The following is a 22,457-nucleotide window of genomic DNA, read 5'->3' on the forward strand; positions in this document are numbered from 1 at the left end:
GGCACAGTGCCTAGAATTGATGAGTAACTTTTGTTTTCAGAGCTAGTGACAGACATAGGGTAGGAGAATCAGCAAATTAAAAACAACTCTTTAATTTTTTAATTAGATATTTTCTTCAATTACATTTCAAATGCTATCATGAAAGTCCCCTATAACCTCCCCCACCCTGCTCCCCAGCCCACCCACTCCTGCTTCCTGGCCCTGGCATTCCCCTGTACAGGGGCATAAGATCTTCGCAAAACTAAGGGTCTCTCCTCCCCTTGATAGCTGACTAGGCCATCCTCTGCCACATATGCAACTAGATACATAGTTCTGGGGGTAATGGTTAGTTGATATTGTTGATCCTCCTATAGGGTTGCAGACCCCTTTAGATCCTTGGGAACTTTCTCTAGCTTCTTCATTAGGGGCCCTGTGTTCCATCCAATAGATGACTGTGAGCACCCACTTCTGTATTTGCACGCACTGACATAGCCTCACAAGAGGTAGCTATATCAGGGTCCTGTCCATTTTTGGTGGGAATGCAACCTGGTACAACCACTCTGGAAATCAGTATGTCAGTTCCTCAGAAAATTGGACATAGTACTATCAGAAGATCCAGCAATACCTTTCCTGGACATATACCCAGAAGATGTTCCAACTGGATATAAGGACACGTGCTCCACTATGTTCATAGCAGCCTTATTTATAATAGCCAGAAGCTGGAAAGAACCCAGATGTTCCTCAACAGAGGAATGGATGCAGAAAATGTGATACATTTACACAATGGAGTACTACTCAGCAATTAAAAACAATGAATTTATGAAATTCATAGGGAAATGGATGGATGTGGATTATATCATCCTGAGTGAGGTAACCCAATCACAAAAGAGCACACATGATATGCATTCACTGATAAGAGGATATTAGCCCAGAAACTTAGACTACCCAAAATACAACTTGCAAAACACATGAAACTCAAGAAGAAGGAAGACCAATGAGTGGATACTTTGTTCCTTCTTAGAATGGGGAACAAATACCCATGGAAGGAGTTACAGAGACAAAGTTCAGAGCTGAGACAGAAAAAGGACCATCCATGGACTGCCCCACCCAAGGATCCATCCCATATATAACCACCAAATCCAGACACTATTGCATATGCCTGTAAGATTTTGCTGACACACCCTTTAGTTTTTTAAGTTTAAGAGTGCAAGTAATTTTGTACCAGTCTACTAACTCTCTAGGATTCCAAAATAAAAGTGGAGAAGCCTGGGCTTTCATCATTTCTTGTTACTGATTTCAAGGTACCAGTGGTAAAACAATGAACTCTTAAAATCGTGGACATTGAACAGCTGGATCTGAAGATCCTTCAAGCTGACTCTGATCACCACAGATATTGCAGAGATGTTAAGAATTAGAAAGATGATAATTCACTCTTTGAATTATGAAGAAAAGGAAAGGTCCTGCTAAGAGGTGACATAAGATTTGTTGCTTTAATAACAAGAAGCAGAAAGGTCCCAGTCAGATGGAAGTACTGAAGGTAGAGGGAACAGAAAGCACATGGCACATCTATGATCAGAATGCAGATTTTTAAATAGATGTGTTCTGTAAGTGAAAAATCATGATCTTAAATTCTTTTAGCCAATGTAAAATAAATATATAAATTAAATTGAATATGAGCAAAAATCTAAGATTAGTTTTGCTGTAATTCTTCATTAGTAGAATATCCAATTACAAGAAAACACACACACACACACTTACACACACACACACACACACACACACACACTCACACACACACTGTGTCACCATGTTCTATGAAATTGGGGCTCACAGAATGTGAAACACACAGATTACATTACAGAATGGTTTTCTTTATTGTTTCAGTCTGACTTGCGGTTTGGGCATGGAATGTTTCCCACCTGCTCACATGTTTGAACACTTGTTAACAGAACATAGAACTGATTTATACGACTGTGAAATCTGTAAGAGTCTTTTGGAAGAAGTATATCAGTAGGGCAGGCCTTAAGATTTTGTAGCCCAGTCATATTTCTTATTCTTCCTCTTGTTGACTTTGAACACAGTGATACCTGCTGCCTCACTTGGTGCTACACCTTCCCTGTTGTGTTGGATAGCCTACACTTTTAAACTGCATCTCCAAAGAAACCCTTCATCATTTTTGGGGAGTGGTGCAGATATTATTACTGCATCATAACAATAAGAACCGTAACTAGTACTCTGGCCACATAAACCACTCGGTCTTGACATGGAAGTTTTATGAAGAAAACTAGAGAAAATTGGGAAGAAAACAATATACAATTTTAGATGTGAGCCATCCCCTTTGGGCTCATAGTGATAATGATAGATCGACTTTAATATTTTACCTAGAGTTAGTAGAGAAGGAAAGAATCCAAAACAACATTTTAGAAAGGAATCATTTTAAGTTTGATTTGAAACCTAACACTAAACAAGACCCTCTGAGAAAAATAAATCCTGTGTAAAGTCAAGGGAGATTCGATGGATTAAGCTCCACATGTAGAGTCTGAGAGTAGGATCCTTCATGAATACAGAAGGTATTCTAGCTTGTATATGTTTGCTTTTAATTTAGAAGAGCAATTGTGTCTCTAGGGTAAAAAAAGAGTTCTCAATATGAAGATGTGTGATACTGTTTCAATATAAAACATTTGCAGCTATTAGTCTCCAAAATATGAGTGTGATCTAAAAATGGTCTCATGAGGAATTGATTGCTATTGACATGTTCACTGTATTAACAATCACAGTATTGCTTTAGCCAAGGAACTGCCATTTATATACACACAGAAATTGCTCTAGAATGATGTTCAGCAATTGTAAGGAATTAGAATATGTCTGGGAATGGTAGATGGAATAACTGAATTGTTTCCTCAAAACATGAGTTATAAACACAAAAAGATTGTCAAAGCTACAGCCTCATTATATTTCCTTGTGGGAGAGAGTTTAAAACCTCAGATGTATTAATGGTGAACTAAATTGTCTCTATAAATAATGCCCAAATAGCTCAATTCTTGTTCAAATTACAGAGAAGGTATTATTAAGTGTTCAACAGGAAATTCTGTTTTATTTTTAAAGATATATACTTACTTCTGGAGAATTAAAATGTGCTTATATGTAACTAAAGATGTAGCTCAGCAGTTAAAAGCACTTGCTGTTTTTACACAGGATTTATTTCAGTTCCTGTCATCTACATACTAGATCAAAGCCATTTTTGACACCAATCTCAGGGCATCTGATGCTATCTCCTGGCCTTTTTAGGAATCAGAAATTAACATATCTCTCTCTCTCTCTCTCTCTCTCTCTCTCTCTCTCTCATACACACACACACACACACACACACACACACACACACACACTTATACACACAAACACATTCACACACAAATAAATGAATGAATAAAAAGATAAATAAATAAAAGTATGTTCATGAATAATATAATTACAATAAAATCATCAGGTACACTGTATTGCTATTTGACACAGAAAATAGTTAAGATACAGATATATCATAAACTGGAGAATAATGCATGAAAGATAAAGGGAGGATTCAAAGCTTGTTTTATTTCTAGTTCTAATTTGGTCTACTGCTGAGTAATGAATGGATTCTAACTTTGGATTTCTGTCTCAAAAATGGAAGATTATATTACTGGAAATTCAGCAGCAGAGGCAAGAAATTTCATTGAACCCACATGGAAGTAAAATGTTGGCAGACACTCTTATTCCTAAGTCCAAAATCTATTTATTCTTAGTTAGATCCTACCATCCTCAAAATCACTATGCTTGTCAAGAATAGCTTATAATGAAGCAAGAACCAACTGGTTGTATTTAGCTTTGAAATTTAGAGGTTGCTTTTGCATATTTTATTTTAATGACTTCTTCATTTTAAGAACATAAAGTTTCCTTTCATTAAATTTTTTTTTTAATTTGGCTTAATCTAAATCTCATCCAATTTTCAAAATATTTTGGGCCAAAATAAATTTTTAAAAAGTAATATTTCCACACTATCCCGGCAGCAGACTACCAAGGTTTACTGAAAATTTAATTATTATAAAAGTGGGCAGCAGAAACAAAAATTCTGAATTGATTTTCAGTAGAAAGAATCTGGAAAATTTTGTGTTTAATTAGCTTTCTATGAAGTCTCATCTCCTTTAAAGTTCCTATAGAAGCTGCCAATCTTGATGAAACAGGCAGCAATATAAATTGTAGCCATTAAGAGGAAAAGCATCTTAGACAGTGGGAAGAGTATGAGCCAAGAGGGGCAGGTGGAAAACCATAAGGTGCCTTTTAGAAAACTGCAGGGGCATGCTGGAGTTCCAGGAGAGAAGTTTGGAAGTAGTTGCAAAAGCCAGGTTGCACGTGGTTTGAATGGTGGTCTGAATAAGCCTATCTTCATTTAAATGTCAGTCACCATTCACTGGAGAGTGTGTAGGAAAGTAGTGGTCTTGTGAATGCGGTAAGCTAATTTGGTTATTAGTGGATAAGCTGAATTTGAATAGGGAAAGTGCTGGAAATAAAGAGTTCTGTCAGAGGCTTGTAGTAATGACATGTAAGAATGGAAAATTCCAAGGGTGCAAGACTGAGAAACCAGTATAAGACATTGAAAATTACACAAATGAAATTGTTTCAAAGACAAAGAAATTCCCAAAATAGTGGCCATGCCTTCAGTAGCATGTAAACAGGTTGCACTTTCTGCGTCCAGCTTCATTCATATCTGTCCTCTTGCCTTGATATAGACTTCCTACCGTACAGGGTGTACTGGTTTTGACTACATGGTTAACTTCTATAAGTTCTTTTCAAAAATTAGATGATTTGTCCTCTTTTCTTTATCAATCTCTGTTTTGTTTTTAATTTTGGATTTTCACAGCATATGATTTCTGCAATGCTTGTGCATAATGATGTTCTTTGGCTTGTCTCCTCAATGACATTGCTTGGGCTCTGAAGCTGAGAACCAAATCCATCCCTTTACCTATCTACCATAGATATGTATCTACACATTAGAAGCTCTGCAATTGTTTGGATGAATGTGAAGAGTGTGGAAAGTTACACAAAAGCCTAAAAATAAAGGGAAGTGGTGTATAGATGTGATGAAAATATTGAGAACAGGCTGTTCTATTAACATTTTAGAAAACCAATATGACTATGTGCAAAAAAATTATAGAAAGGAAATTGATTAGGCATAATTCTGAGTTGTAATGGATGCTGCATGCTGGCACACTTCTCACCAGGAAACTAATTATCTTCTATTTCTTCATGGTAACTATGTCTGCTGTCAACAATGTCATCTCAATTTCAAAGCATATATACACACACGCCTGTGTAAAACACAGCTCAAGATCAAATACCCATTTTATAAGGTCTTCACTTATCTTTTCCTGAATTCCAAGCATATTTTATTATTAATTAGCCTGAATAAAGTCACATTGAGTGCATATGTTTACAAGAAGTCCTGTCCTAAGCAGCACATTTCATTAATTTGCAGAGCCACTATTTAATTACAAATGGAGTAACTGATATGAGCTATTGATCATTCCTGGCTGTAGAGTTCACTCATTCAACTGACAGTGCCTGAGCCCATTTATTACAAATGTTATGTTTTATAAAGACAAGTAACAGACATCATCTGTGTTTCCATGGAAGCATTCACTATTCCTCCTGACATCGTCCTTCAAAATAAAGTAGAAATCTGAATTTGACCAGATTGCTAAGTAGAACAAATAGTTTTAGGAGAGCATAGATGATTAAGAAACATGTGAAAGCACAACACTAGAAAAAAATACTCACAAAACTCACATGAGGAAAACAGATTGTAAAGAGTAGCCATTAAATGAGTAGCAAAAGACCTGTAGATTAACCATTAAAAAAATTGATCACATAATAGCATGTGAAAAGTAGAGACACTGTTTTCAAACTGCCCAAATTTACAAATTTTGACACAATTAGGGAAGCAAGATAACTTGATATTATTTTGAAAATGATGTTACATTTTTAAGAACTCATGACACATGCTGCAATGTTTTGAGATGACATTGTGTGCTATTTGGAATTTGCTTTGAATCAATATAACAGTATAGTACAGGGACAGTGTGGTGGTATAACTGAGACAGGAATAATGCAACAAGAAATTTATTGGACAGATAGGTCACAGTGTTACTTTTGGATTCTTACAGTTTCAACTACAAGATCCAGTGAACTATCTCAGAGTTATAAAGATAGAATAAAAAAGGATATTTTACTAAATATTGCTAACAAAAGATTACAAGTTGCTTATTGTACACATGAGGGCTGGTCATTACAACCCTTAAGCATTCTGCCCACGGACTTTGCCTATGTCAGCTAAGTACACACAGATACACGTATCTGGCATATTAGGACAGAAATTATTTCATGACAAGTGCTGTATTTTCCAAATCCACATAAGTAGTATTCATCCCATAAATGATAGAAAACATTTAATCTCATTTGATTTGAATAAATGTTTCAGATAGAATATCCAAACTTTACCCAGAGATTACAACATTTCAGCTCCATTTGACACCGTAACTGTTAGTAATAATCATTTGGCCACAGGAGTTTTATTTCTTTGGTCACAGGAATATGACAGTCAGATTTCCTAAGTCACCAACACCTCAATATCTCAGCCAGCAAGGGAAAAATCTGATGCGATATGAACAATAGACATGTAGAGAACAATATATGTGACCTTTAAAGAAATTGAACTGAAAAGTGTACACTTGTCTTTATCTATTGACTTATATGTTTGACTTTTAAAAATGTTTGTTTGAAATGTCTCCTTTATTGGGTAATAATTTTATTGTATTGAGTTCTCAGAGCCAGTATTTTCAAATATACCTTGGAATATTTGCAGGGGTAAAAACAAACATTAGAGGAATTTATCAATTCAGTTTTTGTACATTCTGTCTGTGTAGTTATCAGGGATTTTAGTTATTCCAGTAACTACTTTGGTTACTTTTAATGTTGTGACACTGCTTTTACTGATTTTTTTTTGTGTGTGTTGTGTGTGTGAATTACATGAATTCATACATATATTAACTACATGTCACTACTTTTAGGAAAGATCTACACCCACCTCCAACTTTATGGTGCTCCTAAGAAAAACATGAGTTTCCCTAACATTTGAACAGTAAACAACCTTCCACAAAAAAAAGGAACATGAATGATCTCACTTCTGAGTCTTAGATGATAATAAACAAAGCCGAACCATTGCAGCTCTGCTCTGCAGGCGTAAATCTCAGAGGTGAAAGGACTTTTCTCATGTTGGCTTACCTGCTTATGAGCGTGGTCATAAGAATTAATGTGATTGTCAAACTCCTGGTGTTTGTTATACTGCTTGTCACACAATTCACAGTAAAAGTTCGCTTTTGCATCTTCCAGAGATTTTGCTGTAGACTTCTCCTTTTCTGCAAAATCCTTTAAAAAGGGCAAAAATGTCAGTTACATTTTTGTCTGAGAGAAGGCAGATTTTATATTAACCAAGGAAATGTGTAATTTTACTGTGACTAAAATAAAATGTTGAGGGTTGAGATCTACGATCCATGTCTCTGTGGAAGGAACTTTGAGTGTGTAGCATTATCTCTCTTTTCCTGGTATACTTCTTACATTTTTTGTTTCTCATGAAATCATCAATTCACCCAACCAATCAATCACACTGAACACTCTAGTAGGGATGCCTCTGTTCCTTCTATTGCCAAGGCCTGATGCCAAGGCCTCTATAATCTGAGACTTCAAGACATTATTTTATAAACCCTCAGCACCTGCTAGATCCAGCAATTATACTTGGTTCATGTGTTTCAAACCATTATTTTTTTTATAGGTTTTATGATATTTCATTTGTAGTAGTTTTGGATATATATACTCACAGAATCACACACACTTACCAAATAAGTAAGCTGCAAATAAACATGACCAAAACAACCTATGCCTTGATCCCTTGTTAGTAATCACCAGTGATTTGCTGTTTCTCTCTATTGTCATTATACTGTGTTGTAATACTTCCTGCTTTACACCTTACAACTTCCTATGACTATTACCAAACATGCCATAGTTTTAAAAGTCTACTGCTCCACTAAAATCAAAAGAAACTATTTTCTTAATTGTGTGTGTTCCTGCATTGTTAAGCAACACATGAGGTAGCTGAGAACTGGGGCATATTCAGTATGTGTTACCTAAATCAATGGGTAATCAAGACATATTAATGCCTCCTGCTTCATTTATTAACTTGAAGTGCTCTCAAATTCACTCATACACTAGTAACGATAAATAAATGATCACAATGTTGACATGTCACACACCAGATAAGGAGGTGACAAAGAAATTTGAATTAAAGAATCTATGGTGTTGTTAGTAAACATGTAAAAACATGATTCATACCCAAATACAAAGAGATAAAATTAATAACCATGCAGCATAATGTAATTAGTAGCCTTATCAAACAGGTAAAAGCAAATGCCTGGATGCCTTTTCTCAGAGATTAGAAGAATTGGATTACACTCTAAGTTAAGGGGAGAAAAAAAGAAAGCTTACTAGATATACATATCCAGAAATAAAAATACTCTGGCTTGGCCACAGAGCACCACTTGACTAAAGAAGCTTACTGTCCTGAGGATGGGGCCACTGGTGATAAGTGACCCAGAAGGATGGCTTTGAAGTAGTGAAAAGTGTCTTGATTAAGTAGTGTTAGTATCAAGGCAATGATTATTCTCACACAGTCCTTAGGATTATATTTCCCCCTTCTTCTTTCTAAGGATTACATTGGTATAATCACAGGTATTATTATGTTAGCACAATAATCTTATATCTTTCACATTGGCCTATCACTCAAAAAAGCTTCATTCTCATGAAAGAATGAAAGAGAACACTATTCATGACTGGACTCTGGAATATATTTGTTTTTTATTATTCTAGATTTTACAGAGAACAGCAAGACTTTTCTAATTACTTTCTATATTTTCCTCTAAATCCATTTTTAAAACTCCTTTAATTATCATGTTACATGGGCTTAGGCTTCAGACATAGAAGTTTAACAGTGACTTAAAAAAGAAAAACTATATAGCATTTATTGGTGGTCCTTTCCTATGACAATATCGCAGAACCAAATTATATATCATATTTTTTTTGCTTTGTATAAATAGCAATAAACAATGAATAAACATTTACCTTCTTTACCTTTTCAAGAATGGAAAAATAGGGGTTGCTTACAAATTTCATTAAACACACACACACACATCCTCCCTCCCCCCCACTCACACATACACACAACTGTGGTTCATATGCAAGTATCCTGCAATGCAAGAGGTTAAAAATATAAACTTATCAGCTATCCTCAGGGACCTAGTCACCTGTCTGTAATACCTAAAGAGTTTTTCATTTAAAAGCACTGAGGCTCTATCTATCTATCTATCTATCTATCTATCTATCTATCTATCTATCTATCTATCTACCTATCTATACTATAATTTTTCACTTGAACAAAAATAGACTATAACCACATGGATATTTTTGTACACCTTGAGAGATTTTGCTGGGACATATAAACCATGGGAGAAAAATAAAGTTGTTGTATTTTTCTCCATCCAAACAAAACAAAACAAAACAAAACAAACAAACAAAACCACAGGGAAGATGGAACAAGAGATAGAAATAATTGGTAGGTGGCAAACTACCCTGAGATTCCACCTCCCAGCAATCAGAATGGCTAAGATCAAAAACTCTGGTGACAGCAGATGTTGGTGAGGATGAGGAAAAAGGAGCACTCCTACACTGCTGGTAAAATTGCAAGCTGGTAAAACCACGTTGGAAAACTGTATGGTGGTTGCTCAGAAAATAGGAAATATTTCTACCAGAAGACCCAGCTCCACCCAAAAGATGTTTTGACACATAACAAGGACACATGCTCCACTATGTTCTTAGCAGCCTTATTTATAATAGCCAGAAGCTGGAAAGAACCCAGATGTCCTTTAACAGAAGAATAGGTACAGAAAATGTGGTACATTTACACAATGGAGTACTACTCAGCTATTAAAAAATGATTTCATGAAATTCTTAGGGAAATGTATGGAATTAGAGAATATCATCCTGAGTTAGTTAATCCAGACACAAAAGGACACACTTCGTATATACTCATTGATAAGTGGATATGAGGAAAAAAGCTGGGAATACTCAGAGGTCACATGAAGATTAACAAGAAGGAAGACTCCTGTCAGCAAGCTCTTGGTGGCATCCACAATAGTGTCTAGATTTGGTGGTTGTATATGGGATGCTGACAGGAGCCTGAAATAGCTGCTTTCTGAGAGGCTGTGCCAGTGCCTGAGAAATAGAGAAGTGGATGCTCACAGCCTTCCATTGGATGGAGCACAGGATCCCCAATGAAGGAGCTAGAGAAAGTACCCAAGGAGCTGAAGGGGTTTGCAGCCCCATAGGAGGAACAACAATATGAACTAACCAGTAACCTCAGAGCTCCCTGGGACTAAACCACGAACCAAAGAAAATACATGGTGGGACTCATGGCTCTAGCTGCATATGTAGCAGAGGATGACCTAGATGGCCATGGGAAGAGAGGCCCTTGGTCCTATGAAGGCTCTATTCCCTAGTGAAGGGGAATGTGAAGGCAAGGAAGTGGGAGTGGATGCATTGGTGAACAGGTGGAGGGGGGAGGGAATAGGGGGTTTTGGGAGGGGAAACCAGGAAAGAGGATCACAATCAAAATGTAAATAAAGAAAATATCTAATAAAGTAAATTTTCAAAAAAGTAGGAAGGCCAAAGTGTTCATGCTTTAACCCTCCTTAGAAGGGAGAACAAAATAATCATGGGAGGTAGAGGGAGGGAAAGATCTTGGGGTTGGAAAAGAAGAATGGGAGGGAAAAAGGGGGGTCAGGAACAGGTATGGAAAGAGAAAAGTTCAGTGGGTCAGGAAATTGAATAGAAATATGTAGCGGTGGGGGATGGGGAACTGGGAGTAGCCACTAGAAAGTCCCAGAAGGGAAAGGCTCCCAGGACCCAACTGAAATGACATTAGTGGAAATACCTAACAAAGAGGAGGTAGAACCTGTAGAGACCACCCCTAAGTTGAGGGATGGGGACACCCACACATTACAATTTTTATTATTATTATTATTATTATTATTTTGCATAGAACTGTTCCTGTCTAAAGGAAATGCAGGGACAAAAACTGGAGCAGAGACTGAAGAAAATGCCTTCCAGAGACCACCTCACCTAGAGACTGATCCCATCTGCAGACACCAAACCCTGATACTAAGAAGCACTGGCTGACAGGATCATGTTATGGCTATCTCCTGAGAGGTTCTGCCAGCATTTGACTAACACAGATGCAGATATGTACAGTTAACTCTTGGACTGAGCCCAAGGACCCCAATGGAAAAATTAGGGGAAGGACTGAAGGAAGTGAAGGAGATTGCAATCCCATAGGAAGAACACCACCACCCAGAGCTTCCAGGGAATAAACTACTAACCAAAGAATATACATGGAGGGACCCATGGCTCTAGCTGGATATGTAGCAGAGGATGGCCTTGTTTGGCATCAAAGGAAGGGGAGGACCGTGTTCTTGTGTAGGCTTGATGCCCCATCTTAGGGAGATGCTAGAGTGGTGAGGTGGGAGAGGGTGGATGAGTAGAGGAGCACCTTCAGAGAGGCAGGATGTGGGGGAAAGAGATTGGGGGCTTGGCAAGGGGAAACTGGGAAGGGGGCCAATATTTTAAATGTAAATAAATAAAAAAATAAAAAGAGAAAATGAAGGGATGAAAGAGAGTAAAAGATAGGTACCTTAAGAACATTTGGTAATCAGAAATGTTAGGCTACAGCTAGACAGGACGTTAAGGATATTTTGTAAAAGAGTTGTGGTCCAATGACTTTACCCTCGCAACTTGGCTTAGGCCTAAGTTAAATTAGACGGGCTAACCAGATGGAAGGGAATTGAAAACTAGTCATCAGAAAGCTGGTGGATACAGTCTCAGACAAGAAGGATCAGGTAAACCAAACCCATGGTTTACTATCTTACTGACATTTACCATTTATATGATTTGTGTCAAATTAGAGAACCTTGAAGAGTAAAGCTGATGGTCAGACAGAAATCAACCATTGGGTTACAGTTACTCAGATACTTCATGTGGATTGTACTGGAGGACGGCTCCGTAGCTGAAGAGCAGAAAACAATAAGGCTAATTTTTATGTTGTAATTTTGTAATAATTCTGCAAAATTGATTACTTTGTATAATTAATATTTTGGGTATGAGGAGAGTATATATATTTTCACAGCAAGAATTAAATAGTCATGGATATAATAGATGTGTTTATAAACTGCCAGGTATTTTTTCAAAGTACTGCCTTTAATTAGAAGAGTAGATATTTCCTATCAAATTGCTGCAATTATCACAATTTTTACTGCCCACTAAAACCATCAAGTGCCTCTTGTAAACTAACATCATGCAAACACTGTATTCTTTTTATCAGTTTAATCTTTGCTGTAAAAATATGCCCTATGATTTTCCCATTAAGCATGTGAAAAAGGGCACACACACTTTGACACAGACCATGCTGCAGAGCCTGAAATTGGGCTCAGGTCAGTCTGACTTAAGCGCGATTGATGCCTGTGGTCACAGCTGCTCCAATGACTTTGTCATGATCCAGCAGCCAGATAAGTCCAAAGTCACAATTAGCTGGTTGTGAATATGCACAAACCTAGAGTATATAATAAAAAAAGTGGAAATTCATTGACTATGTTTTTTTTTTCATCGTAAATGATTTGAGGATACAATTCATATTGAGTAAAAACCTACATAAGAAATTTCATTATTAGGCAAGAGATTGCTTTAAGGATTTTAATGTTCTTTAGCATATTCTACTGGTCTCCCCAAAATCCTGTACACCTGTTTCTAAAAAGTAGATATTGCTGATTTATATTTTTTGCCTCCATTTCTTTTTGTAGCTTGTTAAAAACTAAATTAAAAATAATCATGTTTTAAGATTATTATTTATTTCATTTTATTCATACAGAGAAAGTAATTTAGTCTTTGAAAAAGAGAACCTTGAATGTCAGCCTGTGCCTTAAAATAGTTCAAGTGCTGAAGAGTTCAGTGTTCTCAGAATAAATTAAGGTGAATAACAATAAGTAGCTAGCGAGATTGACGTGAAGTAAGATGTAATAATTTTTGTACTTAGTATAGTGCAGAATGAGGTCAGAAAGCACCATTCCAGGCTATGACAAAACGTGACCCAAGCACCCAATGTCAAAATACATCTTTAGAGTGAAGATAACTATTTTTTAAACTTTTTCCAATTTTTTATTAGGTATTTTTTTAATTTACAATTCAAATGCTATCCTGAAAGTTCCCTATACCCTCCCCTCACCCTGCTCCCCAACCCACCCACTCCTGCTTCTTGGCCCTGGCATTCCCCTGTAGTGGGGCTTATAAAGTTTGCAAGGGGCCTCTCTTCCCAATGATGGCAAACTAGGCCATCTTCTGCTACATATGCAGCTAGAGACACAAACTCTGTGGGTACTGGTTAGTTCGTATTGTTGTTCCACCTATAGAGTTGCACACCCCTTCAGCTCCTTGGGTACTTTCTCTAGCTCCTCCATTGGGGGCCCTGTGTTCTATCCAATAGATGACTATGGGCACCCACTTTTGTATTTGCCAGGCAGTGGCATAACCTCACAAGAGACAGCTATATCAGGGTCCTTTCAGTAAAATCTTGCTGGCGTATGCAATAGTGTCTGCTTTTGGTGGCTGATTATGGGATGGATCCCTAGGTGGGGCAGTCTCTGGATGGTCCACCCTTTTGTCTCAGCTCCAAACTTTGTCTCTGTAACTCCTTCCATGGGTATTTTGTTCCCAATTCTAAGAAGGGGTGAAATAGCTACACTTTGGTCTAAACAAAGAATTAGCAACTGAGGAATACCGAATGGCTGAGAAGCACCAAAAGAAATGTTCAACATCCTTAATCATCAGGGAAATACAAATCAAAACAACCCTGAGATTCTACCTCCCACCAGTCAGAATGGCTAAGATTAAAAATTCAGGTGACAGCAGATGCTGGCAAGGATGTGGAGAAAGAGGAACACTCCTCCATTGTTGGTGGGATTGCAAGCTTGTACAACCACTCTGGAAATCAGTCTGGCGGTTCCTCAGAAAATTGGACATAGTACTACCAGAGGATCCAGCAATACCTCTCCTGGGCATATATCCAGAAGATGTTCCAACTGGTAAGAAAGACACATGCTCCACTATGTTCATAACAGCCTTATTTATAATAGCCAGAAGCTGGAAAGAACCTAGATGTCCCTCAACAGAGGAATGGATACAGAAAATGTGGTACACTTACACAATGGAGTACTACTCAGCTATTAAAAACAATGAATTTATGAAATTCCTAGGTAAATGGATGGATCTGGAGAGCATCATCCTGAGTGAGGTAACTGAGTCACAAAAGAACTCATGATATGCACTCACTGTTAATTGGATATTAGTCCAGAAACTTAGAATACCCAAGATACAATTTGCCCAATACATGAAACTCAAGAAAAGGAAGATAATTTTTATCTCATCATTTGAGAAACCTCAGGCACAGTAGCTCCCAAAAGTTATGTTCCAGAAGAGAAATTTACATTCATAAAGGAAATCTCCATTTGTAAGAGAATGATAATGTTAAGTCACTAGAGATTCTGTATGTGGTGATGGGTGTTCATGTGTGTGCAGCTCATGCTCAGCCATACACAGAGTCCCTTCGAGAACTTTGGTTGTCCTCTATCTCTCTCCAAATTGTTCCCTTTAGACAGGGTTTCTAACTTCAGTGATGGTTTCTTTCCCATTCCCACAACAAAGTTCCAGAGACACTTAGGTCTCTGCCTCACATGGTGTAGTACTTGCCATGAATTGTCTTAATGCTGGTAATCTAATTTCAGGTCCTAATGCTTTCAAGGTAAATGCTTTGTCTACTGAGTCATTCATTACTTCAGCCTGCCCTCTGCCCAGTCCACTGCTTCTCCATTCAGAGGCTCTTAATTAAAGAGTAAAATTATCTTTGCACCAAAATCTTAGTGTTTCATATGCTTTAGTACTGAATCAGAACTTCCCAACATACTACTTTCTTTATTTAAAAGATGGTGGAGTTTAAACCTAAGGACAAAAAAAAAACATCTGGAGGTGGACTCTAGAAATGCATTGTCAAGATTATTTTCTACTTCCGGTCAGAAAAGCACCTGAGCAGCTGGGGCGCAGGGTCTGCTGACACTCACCAACTGCCCACAACACCAGCCACAGGATCTTAAGACTTCTGGTGAGTGGAGCACAGCTTCTGCTCCAATCCAATTGCGCGGGACCTGAGACTGCATTAGTTAGGGAAGCAGAAACTGGCCTGAGTAGGGCCACAGGCCTCACCCGGCCGGATCAGCGCCAGGGTAGCGGGAGCACAGGGTTGCCTGACACCCGCCAGCTACCCACAACCCCCGCCGCAGGATTTTGGGACTGCTGGTGAGTGGAACACAGCTTCTGCTCCAGTCCAATCACGCGGGACCTGAGACTGCTCTGGTTGGGGAGAGAGAAATCCGGCCTACATAGGGCCACAACCCTCTTCCGGTCAGAAAAGCACCGGGGCAGCTGGGGCGCAGGGTCAGCTGACACTCACCAGCTACCCACAACACCCACCACAGGATCTTAAGACTTCTGGAGAGTGGAACACAGCTTCTGCTCCAATCCAATTGCACGCGGGACCAGAGACTGCATTAGTTAGGGAAGCAGAAAAACGGCCTGAGTAGGACCACAGGCCTCTTCCGGCTGGACCAGCACCGGGGTACCTTCAGCTACCCACGACCCCCGCCGCAGGATTTAGAGACTGCTGGTGAGTGGAACACAGCTTCTGCTCCAATATTTAAATAGTGACAACGATAACAACTAACCCCAGAGATTACCAGATGGCTAAAGGTAAACGTAATAATCTTACTAACAGAAACCAAGACCACTCACCATCATCAGAACCCAGCACCCCCACTTCACCCAGTCCAGGGCACCCCAACACACCGGAAAAGCTAGACACGGATTTAAAAGCATATCTCCTGATGATGATAGAGGACTTCAAGAAGGACGTTAATAACACACTTAAAGAAATGCAGGAGAACACTGCTAAAAAGGAAGAAGACAATAAAGAGGAAGCACAAAAATCCCTTAAAGAATTGCAGGAGAACACTGCTAAAGAGTTACAAATCCTTAAAGAAAAACATGATAACATAATCAAACAGGTAGAAGTCCTTACAGAAAAACAGGAAAACACATCCAAACAGATGATGGAAATGAACAAAACCATACTAGACCTAAAAAGGGAAGTAGACACAATAAAGAAAACCCAAAATGAGGCAACACTGGAGATAGAAACCCTAGGAAAGAAATCTGGAACAATAGATACGAGCATCAGCAACAGAATACAAGAGATGGAAGAGAGAATCTCAGGTGCAGAAGATTCCATAGAGAACATCGGCACAACAATCAAGGAAAATGGAAAATGCAAAAAGATCCTAACTCAAAACATCCAAGAAATACAGGACATAATGAGAAGACCAAACCTACGGATAATAGGAGTGGATGAGAATGAAGATTTTCAACTCAAAGGACCAGCAAACATCTTCAACAAAATTATAGAAGAAAACTTCCCAAATCTAAAGAAAGAGATGCCCATGAACATACAAGAAGCCTACAGAACTCCAAATAGACTGGATCAGAAAAGAAATACCTCCCGACACATAATAATCAGAGCAACAAATGCTCTAAATAAAGATAGAATACTAAAAGCAGTAAGAGAAAAAGGCCAAGTAACATATAAAGGCAAGCCTATCAGAATTACACCAGACTTTTCACCAGAGACTATGAAAGCCAGAAGATCCTGGACAGATGTTATACAGACACTAAAAGAACACAAATTCCAGCCCAGGCTACTATACCCAGCCAAACTCTCAATTAACATAGATGGAGAAACCAAAGTATTCCACGACAAAACCAAATTCACACATTATCTCTCCACGAATCCAGCCCTTCAAAGGATAATAACAGAAAAAAACCAATACAAGGACAGGAACCACGCCCTAGAAACAACAAGAAGGTAATCCCTCAACAAACCTAAAAGAAGACAGCCACAAGAACAAAATGCCAACTTTAACATCAAAAATAACAGGAAACACCAATGTCTTTTCCTTAATATCTCTTAATATCAATGGACTCAACTCCCCGATAAAAAGACATAGACTAACAAACTGGTTACACAAACAAGACCCAACATTTTGCTGCTTACAGGAAACTCATCTCAGAGAAAAGGATAGACACTACCTCAGAATGAAAGGCTGGAAAACAATTCTCCAAGCAAATGGCATGAAGAAACAAGCTGGAGTAGCCATTCTAATATCTGATAAGATTGACTTCCAACCCAAAGTCATTAAAAAAGACAGGGAGGGACACTTCATACTCATCAAAGTAAAATCCTCCAAGAGGAACTATCAATCCTGAATATCTATGCTCCAAATACAAAGGCAGCCACATTCATTAAAGAAACTTTAGTAAATCTCAAAGCACACATTGCACCTCATACAATAATAGTGGGAGACTTCAACACACCACTTTCACCAATGGACAGATCATGGAAACAGAAACTAAACAAGGACACAGTGAAACTAAGAGAAATTATGAATCAAATGGATCTGGCAGATATCTACAGAACATTCTATCCTAAAACAAAAGGATATACCTTCTTCTCAGCACCTCATGGTACCTTCTCCAAAATTGACCACATAATTGGTCACAAAGCAGGCCTCCACAGATATAAAAATATTGAAATTGTCCCATGCATCCTATCAGATCACCATGGACTAAGGCTGATCTTCAATAACAAAATAAATAATAGAAAGCCAACCTTCACGTGGAAACTGAACAACACTCTTCTCAATGATACCTTGGTCAAGGAAGGAATAAAGAAAGAAATTAAGGACTTTTTAGAGTTCAATGAAAATGAAGCCACAACATACCCAAACTTATGGGACGCAATGAAAGCATTTTTAAGAGGAAAACTCATAGCTCTGAGTGCCTCCAAAAGGAAACTAGAGAGAGCACACATTAGCAGCTTGACAACACACCTAAAAGCACTAGAACAAAAGGAAGCAAATTCACCCAAGAGGAGTAGACGGCAGGAAATAATTAAACTCAGGGGTGAAATCAACCAAGTGGAAACAAGAAAAACTATTCAAAGAATCAACCAATCAAGGAGCTGGTTCTTTGAGAAAATCAACAAGATAGATAAACCCTTAGCCAGACTCACTAGAGGGCACAGGGAAAGCATCCTAATTAACAAAATCAGAAATGAAAAAGGAGACATAACAACAGATCCTGAAGACATCCAAAACACCATCAGATCCTTCTACCAAAGGCTATACTCAACAAAACTGGAGAACCTGGATGAAATGGAGAAGTTCCTAGACAGATACCAGGTACCAAAGTTGAATCAAGATCAGGTTAATGATCTAAACAGCCCTATATCCCCCAAAGAAATAGAAGCAGTCATTAATAGTCTCCCAACTAAAAAAAGCCCAGGACCAGATGGGTTTAGTGCAGAGTTCTATCAGACCTTCAAAGAAGATCTAATCCCAGTTCTTCACAAACTATTCCACAAAATAGAAACAGAAGGTACTCTACCCAACTCATTCTATGAAGCCACAATTACTCTGATACCTAAACCACAAAAAGACCCAACAAAGATAGAAAACTTCAGACCAATATCCCTTATGAATATTGATGCAAAAATCCTCAATAAAGTTCTTGCTAACCGAATCCAAGAACACATCAAAACAATCATCCATCCTGACCAAGTAGGTTTCATCCCAGGGATGCAGGGATGGTTCAATATACGGAAATCCATCAACGTAATCCAATATATAAACAAACTCAAAGACAAAAACCACATGGTCATCTCCTTAGATGCGGAAAAAGCATTTGACAAGATCCAACACCCATTCATGATAAAAGTCTTGGAAAGATCAGGAATTCAAGGCGCATACCTAAACATGATAAAAGCAATCTACAGCAAACCAGTAGCCAACATCAAAGTAAATGGTGAGAAGCTTGAAGCAATCCCTCTAAAATCAGGGACTAGACAAGGCTGTCCACTTTCTCCATACCTATTCAACATTGTACTTGAAGTCCTAGCCAGAGCAATTCGACAACAAAAGGAGATCAAAGGGATACAAATTGGAAAAGATGAAGTCAAAATATCACTTTTTGCAGATGATATGATAGTATATATAAGTGACCCTAAAAATTCCACCAGAGAACTCCTAAGCCTGATAAACAGCTTCGGTGAAGTAGCTGGATATAAAATTAACTCAAACAAATCAATGGCCTTTCTCTACACAAAGAATAAACAGGCTGAGAAAGAAATTAGGGAAACAACACCCTTCTCAATAGTCACAAATAATATAAAATATCTTGGCGTGACTCTAACTAAGGAAGTGAAAGATCTGTATAATAAAAACTTCAAGTCTCTGAAGAAAGAAATTATAGAAGATCTCAGAAGATGGAAAGATCTCCCATGCTCATGGATTGGCAGGATCAACATTGTAAAAATGGCTATCTTGCCAAAAGCAATCTACAGATTCAATGCAATCCCCATCAAAATTCCAAATCAATTCTTCAACGAATTAGAAAGTGCAATCTGCAAATTCATCTGGAATAACAAAAACCCTAGGATAGCAAAAACTCTTCTCAAGGATAAAAGAACCTCTGGTGGAATCACCATGCCGGACCTAAAGCTCTACTACAGAGCAATTGTGATAAAAACTGCATGGTACTGGTATAGTGACAGACAAATAGACCAATGGAATAGAATTGAAGACCCAGAAATGAACCCACACACCTATGGTCACTTGATCTTCGACAAGGGAGCTAAAAACATCCAGTGGAAGAAAGACAGCATTTTCAACAAATGGTGCTGGCACAACTGGTTGTTAACATGTAGAAGAATGCGAATCGATCCATTCCTATCTCCTTGTACTAAGGTCAAGTCTAAGTGGATCAAGGAACTTCACATAAAACCAGAGACACTGAAACTTATAGAGGAGAAAGTGGGGAAAAGCCTTGAAGATATGGGCACAGGGGAAAAATTCCTGAATAGAACAGTAATGGCTTGTGCTGTAAGATCGAGAATTGACAAGTGGGACCTCATGAAACTACAAAGCTTCTGCAAGGCTAAAGACACCATCAATAAGACAAAAAATCCACCAACAGATTGGGAAAGGATCTTCACCTATCCTAAATCAGATAAGGGACTAATATCCAATATATATAAAGAACTCAAGAAGGTGGACTCCAGAAAGTCAAATAACCCCATTAAAAAATGGGGCTCAGAACTGAACAAAGAATTCTCACCTGAGGAATACCGAATGGCAGAGAAGCACCTGAAAAAATGTTCAACATCCTTAATCATCAGGGAAATGCAAATCAAAACAACCCTGAGATTCCACCTCACACCAGTCAGAATGGCTAAGATCAAAAATTCAGGTGACAGCAGATGCTGGCGAGGATGTGGAGAAAGAGGAACACTCCTCCATTGTTGGTGGGATTGCAAGCTTGTACAACCACTCTGGAAATCAGTCTGGCGGTTCCTCAGAAAATTGGACATAGTACTACCGGAGGATCCAGCAATACCTCTCCTGGGCATATATCCAGAAGATGTCCCAACCGGTAAAAAGGACACATGCTCCACTATGTTCATAGCAGCCCTATTTATAATAGCCAGAAGCTGGAAAGAACCCAGATGTCCCTCAACAGAGGAATGGATACAGAAATTATGGTACATTTACACAATGGAGTACTACTCAGCTATTAAAAAGAATGAATTTATGAAATTCCTAGCCAAATGGATGGACCTGGAGGGCATCATCTTGAGTGAAGTAACACAATCACAAAAGAACTCACACAATATGTATTCATTGATAAGTGGATATTAGCCCAAAACTTAGGATACCCAAGATATAAGATACAATTTGCTAAACGCATGAAACTCAAGAAGAATGAAGACCAAAGTGTGGACACTGTGCACCTTCTTAGAATTGGGAACAAAACACCCAGGGAAGGAGCTACAGAGACAAAGTTCGTAGCTGTGATGAAAGGATGGACCATTTAGAGACTGCTGTATCCAGGGATCCGTCCCATAATCAGCTTCTAAACGCTGACACCATTGCATACACTAGCAAGATTTTGCTGAAAGGACCCAAATATAGCTGTCTCTTGTGAGACGATGCCGGGGCCTAGCAAACACAGGAGTGGATGTTCACAGTCAGCTATTGGATGTATCACAGGGCTCCCAATAGAGAAGCTAGAGAAAGTACCCAAGGAGCTAAAGGGATCTGCAACCCTATTGTTGGAACAACATGATGTACTAACCGGAACCCTGGAGCTCTTGTCTCTAGCTGCATATGTATCGAAAGATGGCCTAGTCGGCCATCACTGGAAAGAGAGGCCCATTGGACTTGCAAACTTTATATGCCCCAATATAGGGGAATGCCAGGGCCAAAAGAATGGGAATGGGTGGGTAGGGAAGTGGGGGGCGCTATGGGGGACTTTTGGGATAGTATTGGAAATGTAATTGAGGAAATTATGTAATAAAAATATAAAAAAAAAAAGATTATTTTCTAAACTATAGAGTGCATGTGACATCAACTTTCTTCAATTTCTTTATGTTGATATTCATTCGTACATGTGCATATGTCTGTGTGTGCATGTGTTTATGTAATTTATGTATACATGTATAAAGTATGTTATGTGTGCTTTTATTTATGTGCATGCATATGTATATATGGTATGTATGTATTTGCATGATTGTATGCATACATATGTCTTTGTATATATGTACGTGTTTGTGCACGTGTATTCATGTTTTAAGTGTGTGAGTTTTTGCATATGTGTACGCATGTGAAAGTGTGTGCACTTGTATATATAAATAAATATATATATATATATACGTGTGTGTGTATATATATACATATATATGTATATGTATATATGCGTGTGTGCCTTTGTTTACACATGTTTATGTGAACACATATGTGTATGGGCACGTGCATGCATATTTGTGTGGATGTGTGGGTACATGTGGTTTTATGTGTGTGTGCATACACATGCATGCATGTAAATGTATATATGGGTATATATACATGCCTGTGATATATCTGTGTCATTGACAAAATGTTTTTTAAAAACATTTAAAATTACACCCTTCTAAGTCTGTAACGCAGAAATTTAATAGAAATCTCAATAAAAAACTTTTATCTTCTTCTCACTACAATTTTTTACCATGTTAGAAAATAACATGTTTGCATTGAATTAAAACTTTCAGATTTTTTGAGAGGTTTTTTGTTTTGTTTTGTTTTGTTTTGTTTTGTTTT

General features: G+C 38.1%; 1 protein-coding gene across 1 annotated transcript in view; it reads right to left on the reverse strand.

Moving 5' to 3' along the window:
• Znf804b (zinc finger protein 804B) overlaps positions 1 to 22,457 on the reverse strand; it is a 615,302-nt gene that overhangs the window by 137,642 nt on the left and 455,203 nt on the right. The window contains exon 2 of the mRNA XM_021163875.3: positions 7,294 to 7,437. Within this exon, the coding sequence (XP_021019534.1) occupies positions 7,294 to 7,437 (144 nt within the window). The remainder of the gene's footprint in view (positions 1 to 7,293; positions 7,438 to 22,457) is intronic.

This window comes from Mus caroli, unplaced genomic scaffold (genome assembly GCF_978045245.1).
Source record: "Mus caroli unplaced genomic scaffold, Mus_caroli_1 scaffold_4, whole genome shotgun sequence".
Lineage (NCBI taxonomy): Eukaryota > Metazoa > Chordata > Mammalia > Rodentia > Muridae > Mus > Mus caroli.